Source organism: Cavia porcellus, unplaced genomic scaffold, assembly GCF_034190915.1.
Source record: "Cavia porcellus strain 051 isolate PalLab524CR breed Dunkin Hartley unplaced genomic scaffold, mCavPor4.1 scaffold_1, whole genome shotgun sequence".
NCBI lineage: Eukaryota > Metazoa > Chordata > Mammalia > Rodentia > Caviidae > Cavia > Cavia porcellus.
The window spans coordinates 107,746,762-107,770,534 of NW_026947484.1; the positions used below are offsets into that span (position 1 = coordinate 107,746,762).

A 23,773-nucleotide genomic window follows, 5' to 3' on the forward strand; every position below is an offset into this window, starting at 1 on the left:
TTAAATGAATTTTTCTATCAATTATACATACTCATTTCAGGAAACCTGCAAAGTAATTAAAAGATTAATAAATCACTCATAAACCTATTACCTAGAAATCTGATGAGTGTTCATTTAGATTTTTTGCTGTGTATACATTATACATTTTAAGATAGGGTCTCACAATAAATATAATCATTATGTATTTCAAACATTTACAGTAAGTTCCCAACTTAACATTCAAGTTGAGAACTTTCTTTCACAAGTATAGTATATAGTACTCACTGTCAAGCTTACAAACAAATCTGGCACATTACTCATTTGTAAATCAGGGATTTACTGTACAAATAAAAATAAAAATTTAAAAACAACAACAAAGAAAGAAATGACATATACAAAACTCATGGCACAACTGAAAAAAAAGGCAGAGTATCAGTGTATTTCCCAGGCTACCCTAACACTTGTTATCCTGCCACCTCAGCCTCCCAAGTATAGTAGTTGGGGTTACAGGAATACACAACTCTTTTCAGTTAAATATTTCACTTTCTCAAATGACCTCCCAGTTTTGATAATTATATTGCTTTTGTTAGCTGTTATATATAACCACAGCACATTACTTGAGAGTGCATTCTAATGCTAATCTCCTATGATTCATACATTATCATTATTAACCTTAGAACCTTAGAAGTTACTTATTCATCCTATGCCTTGGTAAAAAATTAAAGTATACAAAGTTCTTGGATACATAGCATGTCTTAATAATCATGCTACTTCTTGACCCAAGAATGACTGTTACATTATTACTGATGGGACAAAAACTTAAAGGCTAGTTAAGATTAGCTAATAAAAACAGTTTAACACCAAAGGATATACAAATTACTAGCCATTCTTTCAGTCCTTTCCAAAGCAGCCTCCTTTCTGAAACTTTTCCCACATACTAAAAAACACTGTATTTGTTTCTTACGAAAGTTCTTCCATCGTGTATCATATTTATGTGTATAATGATTATCACTGTCAAAATTTAATCAAATTGGAGACACACAATGTGTCTTATTTATCTTCGGCTCATACCAGCAATCAGCACAATGTCATATACTAATTAGATATTTAATAAATACATTTGAAACTGAATGGATTCTGTATTCCAAATCAAAATAACAGTAACTTTTAAAAAAAGAAATATTCTAGAGTTTAACATTCTCTGAATTCAAAAAAGAAGATCATCAAAGTTTTGAAAAGGTAGATACAAAGCTTAGTAAAAGCAGCAGAGTTTTCTTAGCAATAGACTACTTAGTGAAATTGCTGGGGTTGGCCACAGTTCTTGCAGAGGTTTTTGGTGTAAACACACACACACATACATATACATACACATACCCACTTATAACAAACTTAGATAGGTATCAATTTTATATTAAGTAAGTTCAGGGATTGTGAAAGTTATATGGCAACAGTAAAGAACAGCTGAAGTGAGAGGATAAAAAGTAGCAAGTGGGTTCAGCAATTAAATCAGGTTGGTTTATAGGAGAGACATTTCTGACACTATACTCACACTCACCCTGGTCGACGCTTAATAGCCCTCTGGACAATGGCACCCCCACCTTGAATCCCAGGCCCTGGATTTCCAGAGGCAATGGATGGACCCAATGATGGTACATCTGATGTCATTTCTATCAGGAAAAAATAAAATACACATTTAAAAAGTGAAAATCCTTATTTATAATCCGTATCAGGAAGTTGGCTAAATTAAAAGCTCAAGCTAGGGATTAAAAACTTTGCAGTTTACTGAAAGACACAAATATTCACACCTGGATTACAGTTCTTGAAGTCTCACATTGGTAAAATTTTTAGTTTCTCCCCATTTTACACAGAACTGGCAAGAATGAGAACCATGTTCCAGAGCCTTCACTTTTAAGAGTTTACAATAGTGATAAAATATGAACTTAAAACAAATATACAAATACATGTATATATTCCATTCATGTAACAAATATTTCTAACTTATTTTATTTAATTGGAAAATTAACAGAAAAACTTGAAAGTAAAAATAACCTAAATCCTAATATTTAAAATTTTTTAAAAAGTTACTATTTCTAAGTTTATTGGTACCATTTAGGTATACATGATAATTTGCACCTGTACATGATATCTTAATTTCTTTCTGTCCTATTTCCCACCCCACTCCTTCAAGCTGTCTTCTCCTCCTTAATTACAAAACTTTATTTCCATTTTTTCCCTCTTTTCTCATTTTTCCCTTCCTTCCTGTCTCCCACTTTCCTAGTTTCCCTTGCCTTTTGAAAAATTTTGAAAAAGAAAGTTTACAGTGTAAATGACAATATTAGTCAATTTCTCACATCAGAGAGACATTGTGACATTTACACATTTGTCCAATTTATTTCACTTAACTGTGAAAGGCCCACCCATTATAAATGTTTCAAAGGTATCCTTCTTTATGGTTGAGTAGTACTCCATTTTATTAAAAGACCACATCTGTTTTTATCCATTCCTCAGCTGATGAGCACTCAGTTGTTTCTAAGATACAGCTATCACAAACTGTGCTGCTATAAACATGCTGTGCATTTTTGCTATGCTATGATGCTTTTTTTTTTTGGTATTGGGGATCGAACTCATGACCTCACACTTGCCAGGCAGGTGCTTATGCCACTGAGCTAAATCCCAGCTCCACTATGATGCTTTTAACTCTTCTGAAAAGATACCAAGAAGGAAAATATCTGGGTCGAATAGGACCACCAGTCGTAGCTTTTTGAGGAATTTCCACACTAATTTCCATAGTGGTTAGCACCAGTCTACACTCTCACCTACAGTGGAAAAGGGTTCCTTTTTTCCCCATATTTCTGCCAGCATTCGTTAATGGTTGATTTCTTAATAATAGTCATTCTTTCTGGGGTGAGATGGAATCTCAGTATTGTTTTAATTTGTATCTCTTGAATGATCAGGAATGTTGAACAGTTTTTCATGTATGTATTTGCTGTTTCTACCTCTTCATCTGAGATTTTTTATTTATTTATTTATTTTATTTTTTTATTGAACTCAGGACCTCGGCGCTTGCCAGGCAAACACTTATGCTGCTGAGCTAAATCCCCGGCATGAGAAATGTTTATTCATCTCAGATGCCCATTTTTTTGACTGTTCTTTAAATTTGGGGGATCTAATTTTTTCAATTCTTTGTAAGTTCCAGATATTAATCCTTTGTTTAAGGAACAACTGGCTAAAATTTTTTCCCACTCTGTGGAATCTCTTATCACTCTGCTGGTGATTTCTTTTGCTGTGCAAAACCTTTTTAGTAAAATAAGATGCCGGGCTGGGGGCTTTAGTTCAGTGGTGTAAGCGCATGCCTGGCAAGCACGAGGTCCTGAATTCGATCTCTGATACCAAAAAAAAGTAAAATGAGATCCCCAGTTGTTGATTCTTTGTAGTATTTCCCATGCAGTCAGGTTTTGTTCACAAGTCTTAGCCTGTATCTATGTCTTCAAGAGTTCTACCTATTTTATCTTTCAGCAGATTTAGTATTTTTTTTTTTTTTTTGTCTTTTTCCTTTTTATCGGTACCGGGGATTGAAGTATTTCTGTTTTAATATTTAAAGTAAAACTAAAAGTCCCTTTCTATGCCTCTCTAGCCCATCCTTATAACCTCTCTTCTCTCCAATTCAATTGGGCTGGGGAGTATAGCTCAGTGGCACAGCACCTGCCTGGCAAGCACAAGGTCTAGAGTTTGATTCCCGGTATTAAAAAAAAAAAAAAAAAAAAGCACCTTGCTAACAGCTGTGCACTTATCACTTACATTTTCCTTATTTTTGTATATATATCTATCTTTGTAATCAAAAATAGGCACATCTTTGCTTCATAAAAATGAAATCTTGATATGCAACTTACTTTTTGTCATTTAAGTATATGCCATAGATAAATAGACAGATAAATAGATATTTTTTGCTCCTTGGTGTGTATCCCACACTAAAATAACAAAACAAACAAACAAAAAACACTAGGAAGGAGTAATCCCCTCTCCTCACAGAACGACCCAGGCAGAAAGAGGCTACCTGAGGGGAAGGTAGTACAAAAGGACCTCCTGCAAACTCAGGGCAAAGGGAATGCCATCAATGTTGCAAGCTGTGAGCAATATAAGGGAAATGTGAATGTGGTAGGAATGACTCCAGGCACACAGGACAAAGGCAAGATAGATACAAGCCACAAAACTACTTGAGTTCCTTCCTCTCCTTGGCTGTTTTTTACTTCTGTTGCATGGTCTCTGAGTCGCTCTGTTCGTGAGCAGCACCAGAAAGCCCATCAACATCAATGTTTTCTCCAGAATCCTTCTGCTTTTTACATTATGGCTGGTGGGCTCACCTTGGCTAATGTAGGCCATGTCTAGAGTACCAACAGTATCAGCCTACTTCAGTTATATCCCTCATTCTGACACAGAGATCCCTAAAATGTATGGTATTTTATTCGACTAGTCCCCAACTGACTGACACTTAGGCAGTTTTATTTTTATTTTTACTACTATTATAAATAGTACTTAAAGGTCCTTTACATAAATAGGCATGGTGGTTTTGCAGGACTATAATCCCAGTCCTACAAAAGGCTAAGGCAAGGAGATATTAAGTTGAGCTCAGCATGGGCAACTAAGTGAGACACTGTCTCAAAATTAAAAATAGAAGAATAGCTGGGGGGCCATGGATTTAGCTCAGCAGCATTAACTGCCTTCCTGGCAAACACAGAGTTGTGAATTCAATCCTCAGTACCAAAAAAAAAAAAAAAAAAAAGAATAGCTCGGGGTGTAGCTCAGTATGAAAGCCCTGCATTTACTCCCCAGTACCACAAAACACACACACACACACACACACCTCTCTACCAATACACATTTAAAAACCCTTGTTATTTAGGGTAGACTTCTACTGGTAAAATTGTATCCAAGAAAGTAAGCATTTAAAATTTGGATGGATGTACCAAATTATATTCCACAATGAGCACTGCACTACATGCTTCCAATAACAGATTATGAAAGACCCTATTTCCCTCATTAGTACTGGCTATACATCGAGCATTCCTAATCTCAATCTGAAATCCTGAATACTCCAAAATCTGAAACTTTTTGAGTGCCAACATGACATCATCTGACCACAGTGTGATGGACTGCAATCAAAATGTAGGCACACTAGAACAACTGTACAAAATTATCTTCTAATCATGTGTATATGAATCATACGTGCATTTTGGGTTTAGACTTGAGTCTCATCCCTAACATATCTCATTTTATATAAATGTTAAAAAAATCTGGAATCTGAAATATTTCTGGTCCCAGATATTTTGGCTAAAGGGTACACACACTTTTAATATGCTTATTTTTACCAAATCACACAACTTAAAAATGGCATATTACTTGTTTTCACTTGTATTATGTTTTTAGATTTATAAGTCATCTGAAACTAGAACTGACTCTTCATATCTTTAGTGCAGTACTTTTATGCTAAATGTATGCTACTGTTGGATATCATTTAACTGTAGTATGAGTGTCCCCCTTTGAGTGATAAAGGCTTAGTCTCTAGGGTAGCATTACTGGGAAATGATGTGGAACCTTTCAGAGAGGTGGGGTCTGATAAGACCTCCCTAAGCCACTGGGCATGCCCTCAAAAAGGATTATGAAACCTCACCTATATTTTCTCTTCTCTGCCCACCCCAGTTACCACATGTGCTTCTGCTATCATATGCCAAGATTTACAGTCCTCACCAGAACTAAGCAAATCCAGAAACCATTCCTTTGAACCACTTATGAACTAAATCTATAAACTAATCTTTTCTCTTTATAGATTAGTTCCCTCTAGTACTTCATTATAGCAACATAAAGCTTAATTAATACAATGAGTATTTTTCTAATGAATCAGTAGGACCTATTAGCATGTAAAGGACATGAGGCCCTTTATCCTTCAGGTACCGTCAAAACTTCCTCATGAACCATAACTTTTTCATTTTGGGGTTTTTTTTGGTACCAGGGATTGAACTCATGACCTTGTGCTTGCCAGGCAGGCACTTATGCCACTGAGATAAACTTCCAGCCATGTTTTTAACTATATATATTTTTCATTTTTATGTTACTAGATTCATCAATGTTTCCCAAGTATTTTGCTTAGGAAAGCTCCTCTATCTCCTGGTTATGTCTGTATTTTCTTAATATAACTGTTTTCTCACCTGTAGATTGTTAATCCACTTGGAACCCATTTTTGCATATGCTATGTTATGGCTGGTATTTAGATGTACCTTGCCCCCAAAACTCCCAAGGCAGGGTGTTTCAGAGGTGGTTGAATTTAATATATGTGAGTATGGATTGAGGGTATAATACTAGAATTAAGAGTGTGGATAAAAGAAGTCTCCCTGGGTGTGGGTAGCACCAATCAATGCATGTAATGGTAAATGCCTGCAATCCCAATTTAGGAGGCCAAGGCAGGAGGATCTCTGTGAGTTCATGATCAGTCTGGACTACATAGTGAGTTCAAGGCCAGTCTAAACTACATAGCAAAAAAAAAAAAAAGACATGTAGCCTAAATGGAATACAAAGGGACAGAAAGGCGGCAGACCTCCTGCTGCTTTCTGCTCACTGCTTGCTGCCTTCTGCCTGCCATGCCATGAACTGTTTCTTCACTGCAATGTCCCTGTCACATTACCCTGCACTAAAGATGGCCAACTATAGATTAAAACCTCTAAAACAGAGCTAAAATAAATCTTTCCTTCTCCAACTTGTGGGTGTTGGTATTTTGTCTCAACAACGAAAAAAGTAAAACATAAGGTATTATTCTACTCAAACTATTGCATAATATTTCAGTGAATCATGGGCTGAATATACAATGGTAGCTCATGATATTGTATTGCCTATTAACACTGTAGTTCTCAGTTTCTGTATTGGAGACCATTACAAAGCGGCTCTGAGCAGGATTTAAAATTAACTAATTGACTTTCTATGTTTATCTGAGTCTGTCCTAGACCTCAGCCCCTTGCCTGATGACAAGAGCTGATTCATAGTAAGTGAACCTCTATGAATCACTTGGGTCCTGGCTGAGATCGGTAGTGGCCTGTGAGGCCAGAGATACCTCAAAGGGCAAGACAAGGCCACAGCTGCAGACACTTTGCTCAAATATCAAATAGATAGAGACTGCAACTACAGCAATTACTCCTACAGTCTCACTTCTACCATGTCTTCATGATAAAGACAGTTCTCCTAAATTGACATGATTCATAACTTGGAGACGTCCTTGAAGTGAGGTCCTACTCATTGCCTGCACTTTCCTCAGTTTCCCCACCCCTTGTTGTTGGACCTAATAAATAAAGTGGGTGGCCCAGAGAAGTCTTTGTCTTAGCCCTCAGGGTCTCGACCTCAACTAAAGGTGTTGACCCTGCTGGAGCCCTAAAATCATACGATTTGTCTCATTTTATTTAAACCTCCACCATACACTCGTTTGGGAGACGGGATCTAGGTCAGGACCTGATATTCTGTAAACACACCCTGTGAAGGTCATACAATGACCAAATCAACTGATGCATTTCTTAGAACTTATCCCATTGTTCCATGATGTATGGCTGTATTTTCTCCCAAAGGGACAGCTAGATATACCAATATCACTTGCTGAACAGTCCATCCTTTCTTCATTTATCTGAAACTATCTTCTTTTTTATACCATATCTTAAATGTCTTCAACTACTTGTTCTCTTTCTACACTTCTACTCTGCATTCATATATTTTTTTACTCTTCTGTCAGTACCAAACACTTGCTCACATCTTCTTAGCATACATGGGTAACTCAGTTCACAAACTTAATTTGTTCCATGATTCTGAGGGAAATGGTCATGTTCGTGGTCATGCCAAAAAGATGGCCATAGTCACGTAAATCACTCAATACAGAGTAAGCAAACAAAAAATTTTTGCCAAATAAAGTTGTTTTCCAACCATATTTTTCTCAAAAAAAGTTTACATGGGGGCTGGGGATTTAGCTCAGCGGCATAAGCGCCTGCCTTGCAAGCAGGTAGTCGTGAGTTCAATCCCCGGTATCAATAAAAAGGAAAAAGACAAAAAAAAAAAAAAAAAAAAAAAAAAGTGTCCATGAACCAAGGTACCACTACATTTTAATCATCTAATAGAGAAAGCCCTGTATTTCCCATTAATTTATTTCACAAAGTTTCCTCATTAAATGTGATATACTGACTTTTGTTTACAGAACAATGCAGCAGATGTACAGTTCTACAACAAAAACACCTACCATTTCTGTCCTGAGAGTGCTATAAGAGATGAGAAAGAAGGCAAGGCTGAAAAATAACAGAAACATTCTCAAGTTTGGTAAGAGACATAAATCTACAGATTCACTTGTATAAACCCCAAAAAGGAAAAACCAAAACACATTACAACACACATAACTACACTTCTGAAAAACAAAAATTAAGAAAGATCTACAGGTTTTTTTAAAAAACTTCTTTGTTATTTTTTTGAGACAGGGCTTTAATTATGTAGTACAAACTGGCCTTGAACTTGTAGTTGATCTACTACCTCAGTCTCCCAAGTGCTGGAATTACAGGCATGCGCCACCACAGCCAGTTTTTAAAAACATTTCTTAAAACTAAGAAAAAAATGAAAGTAGCTACAGAAAATGATACCTTAGTTACAGAGAGCAAACAATTCAAATGACACTCAATCTTTATCAGAAATCATGGAGGCAAGAAGGAAGTAATATTTTTTAAGTTCTAAAAGAGAAACCTTGGATTGTTAAGTTTTTCTGTTAAGTGTTCTCCTAGATGAGCAAACATTTCTTTTAATAAATTGAAACTTGACAAATGAACAATGTCTTGCAGTATGAATAGTACTGTGAGACCAAATGTCACATGCTTATAAATGGACCAGTGGGTCCCCCGCACCTCCCCCTACACCGCATGCCCCTTTCCCTCTCTCTCTCTTTATTGTGGGTAATCATCTCCAGCAGCAAGAGGTTATAGAGATCTTGTGAGCAAAGGTACAGCAGAAAAAGGCAAAGGAATTTCCTACGTCAAGTGAGATTAGGGAGATGTATAAAAGAACAATGAATCCGTTTAAGGACAATGCAACATCACATTTCCCTGAAATCCTCAAAAGGGGGCAAAGTAAGTGTCACTGAATAAGTTCCCTGCTAAAGCTGCATAAAAAGAAAACGATGCTATTGGGCCAATAAATAGCAGTGATTTCGTTAGTGGTACTGAAAGTTGTCCTACACAATAACCCTCCCTCTCATCTCCCTCATATCAGCCACAAAGGTTTTCAAGTAAGTGCAGGTAAATTTATTTTTCCTTATATTTTCTATTTTACTATTTTGTATTATATTACAGTACTATAATCACCTTTTTATGAATATTTTGTTGTGGAACACATCATCTGAGTTTCTATTATTTCCTATGGGGAAATTCACTTTGGTGAGTACTTGGATTACAAGCATATACCTGGAACAAATTATACTCACAAACTAATGCTTTATTGTATTGAGAAAAAGATACAAAGTCCAATCAGTCATCTCTTTTACCTGTAGAGCCTAGGAAAAGAACAAAATAAACCCAAAGCAACCAGATGGAAGGAAACAGAGCAGAAATCCATGAATTTGATAGGAAGAAAACAATAGAGAAAATCTGGTTCTTTTTTTTTTTTTTCCTAGTACTAGGAGTTGCACCTGCCAGGCAGGCACTGTACCACTGAGCTATATCCCAGGCCCAAAGAGCTGGTTCTTTAAACAGATTAATAAAATTGATAAACCCCTAGCATGACAGAAAAGACACCTTATAGCTAATATACTTATGGCAAAAGACAATGCCCTGCTTTATAACTAGGACTGGAAACTGGACAAGAATATCTACTCTCATCATTTATTCAGTATAAAAAGTCCTAAAATGAGCAAATGCGCAAGAAAAGGAAATAAAAATGATGAATCTAACTGTTCCTCTGTGTATAATTCTTAAGTGTATTACACAGAAAAATCCTAAGGCATCTATAAACATACACCTTCTAGAAATAATGAACTCAACAAAGTTGTATAGTACAAGGTAAACATATAACAATCAACTGTACTTTATATTCAATTAATACATGGACATCAAAATTAAAAATATAAAGCCATTTATAATCATTTTTTTAAAAGGATTTGTATGCTGAAAATTGCACAACACTGATGAAAGTCACAGATCTAGGTATATGGAAAAACTTACTGTGCTCAAATACTGGAATATTCAACACAATAAAAATGTTAATTATATTCCTGAAACTGATATACAGGTTTAACACAATTCCTACCAAAATGCCAACAAGATTTCTTATAGATGTAAATAAGGCTGTTCTAAAATTTAAATGGAAAGATAAAGGAATCAGAATAAACAATTTTGAAAAATATAAAAGTTGACCTAATTTCAAGACATTATATTGCTAGAATAATCAAATTTATGTGGTTTTTAACAGAAGTATAGATACACAGATAAATGGAACCCAACAATACACCTATACATTAATATTCAAACCATTTCTGACAAAGCATAAAAGCAATTCAATGAAAGACAGCTAGTCTTGTCAGCAAATAGTGCTGGAAGGACTAGACATTCATAGACCAAAAAAAAAAGAAAGAAATTCAAGCCTCATACTTATTACAAAATTTAACCAAAATGAACCAAAGACTTCAAAATAAAATACAGAATTATAAAACTTGAAAAGAATATCTTTAGGCTCTTGGGCTAGACAAATAAATATATGTATTATGCTCTTGCAAACATACAAAAAAGGCAAAGTCATTAATCTCTTCTCCAATGTTATAGTTTTGTCATTTCAAGAATGTTCTATTAATGGAATCATATAGTACTTAAATTTTGCAATTGACTTTTTTATTCCACATGATTTCTCTGAAGATTTATCTCCAGACTCTCGTATGAACAGTTTATGCCTCATTATTACTTTTTTTTACATTGTTGCCTGCCTGGTTTATCTCCTCAGTCACTGTCCAAAGAACTCTGAGAAGTTATAGGAATATGCAGGTGCAGGCACAAGGCCCAGCTTCTTCTCCAAAGTTGTGGAAAGGGACTGTACATCATGGGACAGAGCCCTATGCTCTCCTATGCCACCTGGACAGAGCCCGGGGAGAGTGACCTCCCGGGTATCCACGTCGGATATGCCTCATTATTGCTAAATAGTATTCAATGGTGTGGGTATGTCAGTTTATTTAACCGCTGGCTTTCTAAAGGACATGTGTTTTTTGGGTTTTTTTGTTTTTTTTTTTTTTGTCTTTTTTCATTTTTATTGGTACCAGGGATCGAACTCACGACCGCCTGCTTGCAAGGCAGGTGCTTTTGCCGCTGAGCTAAATCCCCAGCCCCTAGGACATGTGTTTTCTGTTTTGCTTTCTCTTTACTCAAACCAAATGAGCTTCAGAGCTTGTGTTTATTTTATTTTTATCTGTTATCAAGGCCTCATAATGAATATATTATTATGTACTACACACATATACAAAAAAAAAGTGGGATGATTATAGCATGTGGACAGCAGTGTGTGTCTATAATCCCAACTATTTAGGAAACTGGGGCACGTTCGAGGTCAGCCAAGGCAATTCACCAAGATAAAAAGGGCTGGGATATAGTTTAGTGGTAGTGTCCCTGGGTTATGCTTCAGTCTCCAATAATGTTAAGTAATCCTTGTATCAAGAAAAAATATGATATAACAATATTAATATTACCAATCTTAATAGAAACTGCTTCTGGCTTTTACATAAGTGGAAGCAGATTTTCCTAAAAATTTTTGAAGTTGTGGAATGGTAGTTTTTCTTTAACTTCTAACTTGTCTCAGTCACCCCATTTCTGCCTAAGATAAAACTGTTTGAGAAACTGAAATTTAAAAGAGAAAGAATTTACTTCAGAATTAACATTTTTAAGTTGTTTTTATAAGTGAACAGTTTTACTCTTAAGTTTTATAATAGAAACCTTGCTTTAATACTGTAAGGTGCAATGCAAGTATGCCACACTGCTAGATGTCACTGGGACAATAAATGCCCTTATCAGTGACCCACAGAACTGGGAAAACACATGAACCCATACTCTCAAAGCACGCAGAATTCTCATGGTTTTTCTTGTTGAAATAAGCCTGGAATATCTCAGTCTACTCAGGTATTGCCACAGAAATTGTTTTGATGCTCAGGATGCCTCAGAAATGTGTTCAATATTATGATTTACAGGTCCTCCAAAAGATTTTGTTAACATGCAAGCATATAATACTAAACAATATTATTTAAACTAATGCTGCCAAACCCTGGATCTTAGTAATAAAACCAAATTACAAAACATTTCCTTATAGAGCTATACAAAAAGATATAAAATTAAAACATTTTAAGTTTTATATTTAAAGTGTTAACTGGGTTTTGCTATTACTAGAACTGTTTTCAAGATGGACACAGGAAAAATTGGATGATCTGTTTCAGATACTTTCTTTCTCCATCCCCTCCATGTTCTGTGGCTTTGAATTATCAGATTATTTTTCAAAAATAAAAACCCACAATAGATTTGTATATCAGCTCTATCAGTGAACATTTAGTTAATGAACTTATAGTTTCATAATGAGGTAGGATGATGGCAAGCATTAAAAGTAACTGTTATTTTAAACTCTGTAATACTAGGCAGCTTCTTGCATCTTTAATTATCCTAATTCTCTCTTCAAATCATTCCTGTCAGTAATGTTTACCATAATTCACTTGCTGGTATAAATTGCTTTTAAAAATTAGATATCTTTATTGATATAAACTGGACTGCATGGGAATTAAAAACTTATGGTCTGTAAAAGATCCTATCAGAAAATGAAATAGACAAGGTTACAGAGTGGAAGAAAACATGTAAATCAATTATCCACAAAGACCTAAAATATCCAGAGTACAAAACTCAACACTAAAACATTAAAAAGATCAAACTGTTCAATTCTAGCATAAGCAAAAGACATAAAAAACACTCTAGAGGGGCAGGGATTTAGCTCAGCCATGTAAGCACCTGCCTGGTAAGCACAAGGTTATGAGTTCGATCCCTAGTACAAAAAAAAAAAAAAAAAGAAAAAAAAAGACATTCTACAATAGAATTATAGAAGGTAAATAAACATATATAAAGATGTTCAATATCATCATCCACGGAGATGCGAACTGAGGTAGATGATTATTAACGTAGATTACATACACGCACAAATACTCACTTTGCCAACAACTTACTAAAATATGCATGCACACATCCACAAAATAAAACCCAATAATCTGTATAACCAATATGCACTAATAAAAGAGATCTGAAGAAAAAAATTTAATGTAAAAAACAATACTGAAACACATAAAATGACCAAAAGAAAAAATAATGTGGGAAAGGATATTAAAAAGTGATCATACATATACATGCTGGTGAGACTCTAAAGTACTGTATAGTACAGCCACTCTAGAAAATAGTTTGGCCATTTCTTAGAAAACAAAACACAAAACTACATATATACAGCAACTGTATTTCCAGATATTTATCTCAGGAAAATGGGAAACCTACATTTGTGAGATAGGAATGTGGCAAAGCTGACTGGGAAAATGAAGTGGGACCTGCCAATTACAAGATCTCAGTACAGTGTCAAAAAATTCCCAGGATCCCACATGTGGAACTTCTTGTAGGCTCCTATGAGATATGGATGGCATAAAAGAGACGAGATGCCACAAGGAGCCCCACTATCTGACTCTTTACCTTAGCCCACTCCGCATCTCTCAAACATAAGACTACGCTTTTGCTTTTATCCTTTCTTCTCTTTGTTCAGTCCAAGTTTGCTCTACAAAGCTTTTTCCCTTACCCTTTCACCCTACACTTCTCAAATAAATTTTTGATACAATTTTTGGCTTGTATCATACAATTCTTTGTTCAAGACAAGATGAACTCAGAATAGTTTTAACTGATAAACCTTTTCTAAAGAACTACCTGACAACACTTGCACAAAAACGTGTACACAAAGTCTTACAGCAGTTTTTATTTTTAATAGCCTAAAACTGGAGCAGGGCATGGTATTACCCACCTGTAATCACAACACTTGAGAGGCTGAGGCAGGAAGATTACACATTCTAAGACCAGCCTAGACTACACAGCAAGAGCTTGTCTCAAAAAACAAAACAAAATAAAACAAAACAAAGCTAAAATCTGTGGTGACATATCCCTATAGTTTCAGTACTTACCTGCAAAAGGTGGAGTGGTTAAACAAACTAATATACCTAGGCCACTAAATACTACTTGGAAATAAAAAGGAACAAACTATTGATACGACAATCTGGATGACTCTTCAGAGAAATCATGTGGAGTAAAAAAGTAAATTATGAAAGTTAAATGCTATATAATTCCATTCATAGAATATTCTTAAAATGACCAAACTGTAAAAATAGAGAAATGTCAGTGGTTAAGAAAAGTGGAAGCAGAATAAAAGGAGCTATGAAAGGATATCATGAGGGACCCTTGTTAATGACAGAGTTCCATAAAATTTTTATATTAGTACAGGTTTGTAGTAAATGAAGTTTACATTCATCTTAGGCAACAGATACAGATACGTAACACAACCTTAAATCATTTTTAATCTCCTTCCCAACCAACTCCATCCCTCTTTTTTTAAACCCTCTTCCCCATTTTTCTTACTATAATTATTACTCTTAGTTCATACTTATGACATGTAATGCTTACCTTCATTGTGGGCATCGGGTACTATATAAAACACATTAAAACTTACTTCCTCTTCCCTCCTTCCCTTGTCCTCAGTTTCTAGACATGTTCCCATTTACAAGATATTTTTGCTGTTGCTGTTGTTGTTCTTTTGACTCAGTGTTTCAGTATGCAGTTCTGACTTGCTTTGAACTCACTATGTAGTCCATGCTGGCCTGAACTCAGTGCTTCTCCTGCCTCAGCTTCCCAAGACCTCCAATTACAGGCAAGTGGCCACCACCATATCCAGCTCTTTGTTTTCCTCCATCCTTTATTTTGCTTTTTGTTTGTTGGTCCCCCTCCCCCACCCTCAAGACAGGCCCTTGCTAAGTAGTTCAGACTGGCCTTGAACTGTGTAGCCCAAACTGGTCTAGAACTCACAGTGATCCTCCTGCCTTAGCCTTCTGAGTGCTCAGAGTATAAGCATGCACCACTACACCCATATTTGTTTTGCATTTTGTACTTTGCCTTACTCAAAGGAGATACTATTCAGTATTTAAGTCTCTATGTTTGATTTATTTCACTTGGCATTATATTTTCCAGGTGCATCCATTTTCCCACAATGCCCCTAATTTATCCTGCTTTATAGCCAAGTAGTAATTTATTATGTACAGACACCATATTTTCTTTATCCATTCATCTTTTTGATGGGGACATGCACTGTCTTCCACACTTTAGCTCTTATGAATTATGCTGCTATAAATATGCATATGCATGAATCATTACAATATGATAGCTTAGCTTTTTTGGGAAGATACCTAGAAGAATAGTTGGGTCAAGTGGAATTTGCAATTTTAATTCATGAGTGGTTTTTTGTTGTTGTTGTTGTTTATTTTGTATTAAGAATCAAAGCCAGGCCTCGCACTAGCCAAGTAGGTGCTGTGCCATTGAGCTACATCCTCCCAGGCCATAATTTTAGTTTTTTAAGAAATCTCCAGCCAGGCAAGATGGTGCACACATGTAATCCCAGCACTTGGGAGGCTGAGGCAGGAGGATCATTGAGAGTTTGAGGCCAGCCTGTGCCACAAAGAAGGTTCAAGGTCAGCCTAGACAACGACGACGATGACAACGACAACGAAGAAGAAGAAGAAAATAAGAAGATGAAGACGACAAAGACGAAGATGAAGATGAAGACGAAGAAGAAGAAGAAGAAATCTCCATACTCATTTTGATAAAGGTTGTACTAGTTACCAACCCAACCAACAATGTAGGCCAGTACCTTTCTCCTACAATCATACTAGCATTTATTTTTTTTCTTTTCATTATTTGTTATTCTTTGGCTTCATCAAAGACTGGCACTCTTTCTGGTGTAACAAAATCTTAGCTGTTGTGGTGGCACACACACTCAGAAGACTGAGGCAGAGAATCACTGCGATTCTGAGGTCAGTCTGGGCTCCAAAGTCAGTTCACAGCCTGAACTGCATAGTGAAACACTGTTTCAAAAGACAAAAAATCTTAGTGGTGTTTTAATTTTTAATGGCCAGAGAAGTTGAGCATTTTTTTATGTTTGTTGGTCATTTGTACTTTTTCTGAGAAAGTGTCTACTCTTTTCACTTGCCTGTTTCTTATTTAGGTCTTTTACTTTGAACTCATTTTTTTTTTTTAGTTCTTTAACATTCCAGATACTAGTGTGCTATCTGAGAAATAGCTAGCAACACTTGCTTCCCATTCTCTTCATTTTTATATCCTTTGCTATACAGAGGCTTTTTAATTTGATATAATCCTATTTGTTGATTATTGCTGTTATTTCTTGTACAATTTGGGTTCTATTCTATTCCTTTTCTACACTTGTGAATTCAAGTATTTCACTTACTGATCCTGCAGTAGGCTCCTTGTTTCTATTTTGGTGTTTAAATCTTTGATCCATTTTGATTTTGGTTTAGTACACGGTGAGAGATTTGGGTCTAGCTTCAATCTTTTGCAAACAGCCAATTTTCCCAGCACCATCTATTGAACAGGCTAACTTTCTTCCAGTGTATGTTTTTGGTCACTCTTTTGAAGATCAAACAGCTGAATGTGTCTGGGGATGTTTTCTGTATCTTTTACTCTGTTGCATTGATTTAAAAGTGTGTTCTTCTGCCAGTACCATGTCATTTTTATCACTGTTCCTTTGTAGCATAACTTTATTCTGTTTTGTTTTTGTTTTTTTAAGTCTTCCTGTATAGTTCCACAGCATATATAAATATAGTGAATTATTTTACCTATTCTTATTCAGACACTGTCTCAAAAAGACCAAAAAGAGGGGAAAAAAAGGAAATACCATATATTTTGATCACTCATATGTATATATGTAGAAGCTACTAGACTTGTCACTACATCTTATTATTTATTACTCTTTAACAATATATGACTTCTTTTTAAGATGGTCTGGCTATGGAGTTCAGGCTGGCCTTGAAGTCACTATGTAGTCCAAACTGGCCTCTAACTCCCAGGAATCTTCAGCCTCCTAAATGTTGGGATTAAAGGCATACACTACTACACCCAGCCCAACTTTAATATTTAGACAAGTATACCTTAATATAATTTAATTCCTATGTGATTCTACGTAATGTTATTCTTATGCATTAATTTTGTTTGTTTTCTTCAGAGTCAGGGTCTCACTATGTGATCCAGGCTAGCCTTGAACCTTCTAATGGCCCAGACCAGCTTCAAACTCCTGGTCCTCTTGGCTCAGCTTCCCACGTACTGGGATTACAGACATGTGCCACAATGCCCAACTCTAAGTAACATTTTAAGAAACGTTCAGTTTCTTAAAGTGATACCAAACAGCTAAAAAAAGATTCAAATTATACAAAAAGTTTAAGGAATCTTGATCTGGAGAATTTCCAAATTGAATACAGATATCTCTACTTTATCTGTGATCTTCCCTGAAATTAATTCTATTCTGATTTAACTTTTATTAGGGCCCAGAGATATAGCTAGCTGGGCAGCATAATCATTTGCCTGTCAAGCGTGAAGTCATGAGTGCCATCCCTAGTACCAAAAAAAAAAAAGAAAAAACTTTTTATTAAAGCAAGACTAGAAGAAATGCAAATGTAAAGCACTAATTCATAAAATTATATCTTCCTTTAGTTTATTAGTAATATATATATATATATATGCTTTCTCATTTTGAACCATTTTGAGTTCCCACAATAATCGTGGGAACAATCAACCAATTGGGTATAAAAATGCATGTTCACCCAGAATCTCAAAATGTGACTTTCGTTGGAAATAATATATGATTTGATAAGCTTAAAGTCAGACTTGATCAGGAGACAGATTTTATAGCCAAACACCAGTGCTTTTATAAAAGAAAGAAGGAGATTTAGATACAGAGACACATGGACTGTAGGGCTATAATACCTAGAAACCAGAAGAGGAGTTTAGCCCTTCATAGCCTTCAGATGTAACCTGCCCCGCCAACATCTTTACTTCAGACTGGAAGTATTCAGAACTTCAAGAGAATCAATTTGTTGTTTTAATCTTTCTAGTTTGCATTAATTTGTTGCAAGAACCCTGGAAAACTGACACAATAATAATGGGATTGAGGATGTAGTAGTGTGCAAGGCCTTGGTTTCCATCCCCAGCACCCCAAACAACATAATAACAATATATGGTTTAACAACATACTGCCAAATTTGATTTGTTAATACTAGCTCCAGTTATTTGTTTAGTTATTGGTGCTTGAAACCAGGGCCTCTGAAAGATTAGCTCCTTTTAAAGGAAAAAAAAACCCTATGTGATATAAGGGTAACACAAAGAGTATTTTTAGTATACTGAACTCAAGTATCTCTTACGAAAACTACATCTAGCATTACATTAACATATTTTAAGTCAATACACTCACTCAAATTTACATCAAGGTTAGCTCTAAACTTGCTTCTCTGAAACAGAAAAAAGGATGTAAGATGTTGAAAACAATAGAAAAATAGGAATGATAAGGAAAACACACCCTTCTAAAAAAAGATGGCAAGCTAGGCATGATGCTGCATGCCTATAATCACAGCACTCAGGAGGCTGAGGCAGGAAGATTGCCAGGAGTTTGAGGCCAGCCTGGACTACATACATAGTGAGAGCAAGGCCAGCCTGGATTACAAAGCAAGACCTTGTCTCAAAAAAAAAAAAAAAAAAAAAAGGAATGGTAAAAACATGACTCATATTCCTTGTCTAACATATGAACCATCTTGAATTTTTTCATATTTTATCTATTTATCTTAAAATTTACCTCAAAATTAAATTTGCAATAAATTGTACCAGGTCCAGGTATTTAGCTCAGAGGTATAAGTGCCTGCATGGCGAGTACAAGATCATGAGTTCGATCCCCGGTACCTAAATAAATAAAATAAATTGCACCAAAGCAGGATGTGAGGGGCACATGCCTGTAATCCCATCACTTAGGAGGCTGAGGCAGAAAGATCACCATAAGTTTGAGGCCAATCTGAACTACATAGTAAAATCTTGTCGCCAAAAACAAATATGAGATATACTGGTAGATATAGATATAGAGATATATATTTTATCAAACCACAAACACAAACTAGTTTTTTTGTATGACTTACTATACTATACAAATATTTATAATTCTATTTAAAGCCAGGTATGGTGGTGCAAGCCTATAATTCCAGCTCTTGGGAGGCTGAGGCAAAAGCTTCATGAGTTTGAGGCAAACCTAAATCGCATAGAGACCCTCCAAAAACAATACAAACAAAAAAATGCAAAAATAAGATAGAGACTGCATCAAACCACAAACATAAATTAGCTTTTTTGTATAGACTTATAACACTCAAGTATTTATAATTCTATTTAAAGCCAGGTATGGTAGCATATTCCCATAATCCAGCACTCAGGAGGCTGAGGCAGGAGGATTGCTGCAAGTTCAAGACCAACCTAGGCTACAAAATGAGTTCAAGGCCAGCCTGGACTACTTAATGAAACTCTGTCTCAAAAAGTCAAAAAGAAAAAATATTTATAATTCTACTTAATACACAGTGGGTTTTTTTGTTTGTTTGTTTTGTTCTTGAAGCATTTGGCTCTTTTTCTTTCTTTCTTTCTTTCTTTTTTTTTTTTTTTTAATACACAGCGGTTTTAACACAGGATAAATAAAAGTACTGAAAGGGCTGGGGATATAGCTCAGCCAAAAATGTGAGGTCCTGAGTTTGATACCTAGGATCATAAAATAAAAGCAAAAGAGAGAGACAGAGAGGGAGAGGGAGGCAGGGAGTGAACTAAAACATCACCACTAAAATAACAAGGTATCACAAAGCTAAAATAATAGAAAATATTGGCAAAGATACACAACACAGAGACCAATGGAACAGAATACAGCCAAGGAAAGTCCTCACAAATATGGCCAAATGCTTCTTACCCTGAGTGCCAAGATCATTCAACGATAACAGAAAGTTTTTACAACAAATGGTGCTGGAAAACTAGATACTACACACAAAAGAATGAAGTTGGACCTTACTTTCTGACAGAAAAAAACTGATCTGAAATGCATTTAAGACCTAAACTTAGCCCTGAAAACTATGAAACTCATAAAAGAAAATAGAAAGGTAGTTGCCAAAGGCCAAGAGAAGGGCAAATGGAGAGTTACTTTGTAATGGGAACAGTTTCATCTTTGTAAAATGAAAAAGATTTCCTCTCCCTCCTCCACCCTGCCAAAACACTTACTCTCCAGAAAACATAAACCAAAGGTCCTATGGCCCAGGGAACACCAGGAACAAGAAGAGGGAAACTCCATATTTAAAGCAGGGAAACCAGTGTCAGTGTATGTATCCTGGATCCTCCACTCTTGTGTTTACTGCATCCTTTCTAGGTTCCCTGTTTCCAAGTTCATTCTTCACTTTCTCTTACTAGTAGAGCACGTTTGCTAGTAGATTCCCAAGAAAAGATACAAGGGAGACCTTGGATGAATGAAATAATTTACTTTACTTCAGTGATAGTTTGCCTCAATAAGGAATTCTAAACTGGAAATTATTTCCCTCAGAATTTGAAGACATTGTTGCACTGTCTTCTACTTTCAAGGGTGACTATTGAGAAGCAAGATCAATTTGATTTGATTTTTTGTTGTGGTTGTGTTATTGCTTTTCATTCCTGGTTCTTTTTGAATGTTATGGCTTGTGCCTGGATGTCCCTCTAAAGCCTCATGCAGTCACAGGTGAGGCTTTTCAGAGGTAGCTGGATCTAACATGTGTGATGCTGATAACGGGATGATTATCACAAGGATGTGATAACGAGATTGATTCATGATGTAATGCTAGGATTAAGTGTGCCTCACCCTGGATGTGTGTGCCCGCTCAGAGTGGGTAACCTGGCTAAGATTTAAGGGACAGAAAGAGGGCTGCTGCTATCACTGCTTGTTGCTTATAGCTTGCTGCCTTGCTACGTTCAGCCCACCATGAATTTTTTTTTCTCTGTGATGTCCTTCTGCCATGCCCCCCACCATGCCTTGGAGCCAGCTGACTATGGACTGAACCCTCTACAGACTGTAAGCCAAATAAACCTTTCCTCCTTTAACTCTGGGTGCTGGGTATTTTATCTCAGCAACAAGACAAGACAGTGTATGACCAATTTTTCTCTCTGAACTATATAGGATATTACTTTCATATCTAGTGCTTAAATTTCAGCATAATGCATCCTGATACAGTACTGTTTTCATCCACTAGTCAGGCCTTTTTGTTCTGAAAACATGTTTTATTCCTGAGACATTTTATTTAAACAAAAACAAAAGGTCTTATTAAAAGAAATAAAAATGAGAAGGAAATAAGAGAAAAGGTATTAAGGATTGCTATTTTCCAGTGCTTGCTTCGGCAGCACATATACTAAAGAATTGCCATTTTCTTTAACGAACCTGTAAAGCTAAGTTTTTAAATAAATGCACTGTTAAATTTTGATTAAAATTACTTTAAATTAACACATACTTTTTTAAATAAAAAGATCCAGGATAGGTACAATATCCATACAGATAAACACATAGACATAAAAAATCCAAACGCAGCCCAGCAAGCATAAGCGCCTGCCTGGCAAGCACAAGGTTGTGAGTTCAATCCTCAGGACAAAAAAAAAAAAAAACACACACACACACACACACACACTACTGTATTTGATGCTCAGCCCAGAGTATTAGAAGAACTGTGAACCATGAAACATACAGAAGTTAGGCAGCCAACAGATGTGACGAAAATATTGATAAGGATACATATATGTGTATACACATATATATGTTAAATATTAGATATTTTCTAACTCTTTACTGATCCAATTATTTAAACACAGGATAACCAAAAATGCATATTTTTCATTAGTTTCTATAAAACAACAAGAAATACAAAAATAACAGTTTTATCAAATTTATTTAATACAAGAATCAATTGGTTGAAATGACACTTGCCTGAGCCATGCTCAGGATAGTCATTACATATACAAAAGTGCTCCCCAAGTGATGTTCAGGTAAACTGTTAAATGATAAAAAAGATGGAAATACATCTTTGAAATTCTAAACTGAGGTAGGAAGACAAGTGGCAATTGAGATAAGAAGACAAATAGGTAAGGAACTAGATCTCAAGAAAAACAGAAGCATACTTGGGGCTGGGGATTTAGCTCAGTGACATAAGCACCTGCCTTGGAAGCAGGCGGTCGTGAGTTCAATCCCTGGTACCAATAAAAATGAAAAAGACAAAAAAAGAAAAAAGAAATAGAAGCATACTAAACAAGGAAAAACAAATAGGTGAAAGGGACAATCAGAGGCAAAACCATAATGACTCCGAAACCAAGTTTTAAGAAGTTCATGAAACAATACAGTTACAAAATATAAAATACTCATAGAAAGATTCCAATAAGAACTTTAAAAGTTATTTAAAGATCTGAGAATGTGCCTTAGTAGTCAGTACCATTGTAGGCATGTAAAGTCTTGGGTTCAATCATAAGGGCAGAGGCTGGAGCTGGGGCAGGGGGTGGTACTCCAAGAGCTAAAACACAGAACTGTGAGGAATGACTATGGGAAGTCATACAAAAGATTCTAGGAAACTGTAGCTTTCTCCCGGGTCCTTTTTCAGCACCTTGTATTCATTTTCTCCCCAAGTCATGGTATGTCCTCGAGGCTGTCCAAAGTTCTATTTCACCTTCTGTACCTACTGAATAAATACCCTACTGTCCTCAAAAAAAAATCTACTGTGGTACATCCCAGTAATTAATGACTCTAAATCACTAAGGACAAACAACGTAAAAGACTTCTATACTGAAATCTAGAGTACTCTGAAAAAGGAGATTGAAGAACAAACATCAGAAAATGGAGGCCAGGCATCGTGGCACATGCTTGCAATCCCAGCATTTGGGAGGCTGAAGCAGGAGGATCAGTGTGAGTTGAGGCCAGCCTGGGCTACAAAGTGAGTTCAAGTCCGGCGTGAACTGTATAGTGAAACTCTGTCTCAAAAAAAAAACAAAAAAGAAAACAGAAAAAGAGAACATGAAAAGATAGCCATTGCTCTTGGGTAGGAAGAGTCAATATAGTAAAAATGGCCATACTCCCAAAACTATTACACAGATTTAATGCAATTCCAATCAAAATTTCAACAGTATATCTCATAAAATTAGAGAAAACAATACTAAAATTCATTTGGAACCACAAGAGACCTAGAACAGCAAAGGCAATTCTAAACAACAAAGGCAAGGCATGGACATCACAATCTTAGACTTAAAGTTACACTATAAAGCTACTATGTTAAAAATAGTGTGGTACTGGAGAAGAAAAAGAAGACCCAAGGATTAGTGGAACAGATTAGAGCATGCAGAAACAACTCCAAGACAAAAGTGCCAAACAAATTCACTGGAAGAAAGATAGCCTTTTTAATAAATGGTGCTACAAAAACTGGCTTTGCACATGCTGAAGAAAACTGTACCCATATTTTTTATTACACACTAAACTAAATTCAAAACAAATCAAAGATCTAAATTTTAAAACAAAAACATTGTATCAGCTGGAAGGAACAAAGAAGTAAAACTCTTAAAGACATTGGTATAAGCAAAGACTATGAACAAAACTCCAATTGAACAGGAACTTTCATAAAGAATCA

The 23,773-nt window shown here is 35.8% G+C and overlaps 1 protein-coding gene and 1 non-coding gene across 2 annotated transcripts in view; both read right to left on the bottom strand.

The window, feature by feature from the left end:
• The window catches only part of Arnt (aryl hydrocarbon receptor nuclear translocator), a gene marked incomplete at its 5' end in the record, with an annotated part of 38,103 nt that extends 36,457 nt beyond the window's left edge, over positions 1-1,646 (bottom strand). The window contains 1 exon segment of the mRNA NM_001173098.1: positions 1,535-1,646. Coding sequence (NP_001166569.1) covers positions 1,535-1,646 — 112 coding nt within the window.
• Positions 1,647-10,944: 9,298 nt separating this feature from the next.
• Positions 10,945-11,147, bottom strand: LOC111754308 (small nucleolar RNA SNORA73 family). Its single transcript, XR_002789013.1, has one exon. It is a non-coding gene; the product is annotated as a small nucleolar RNA SNORA73 family (small nucleolar RNA).
• Between the last annotated feature and the right edge of the window lie 12,626 nt (positions 11,148-23,773).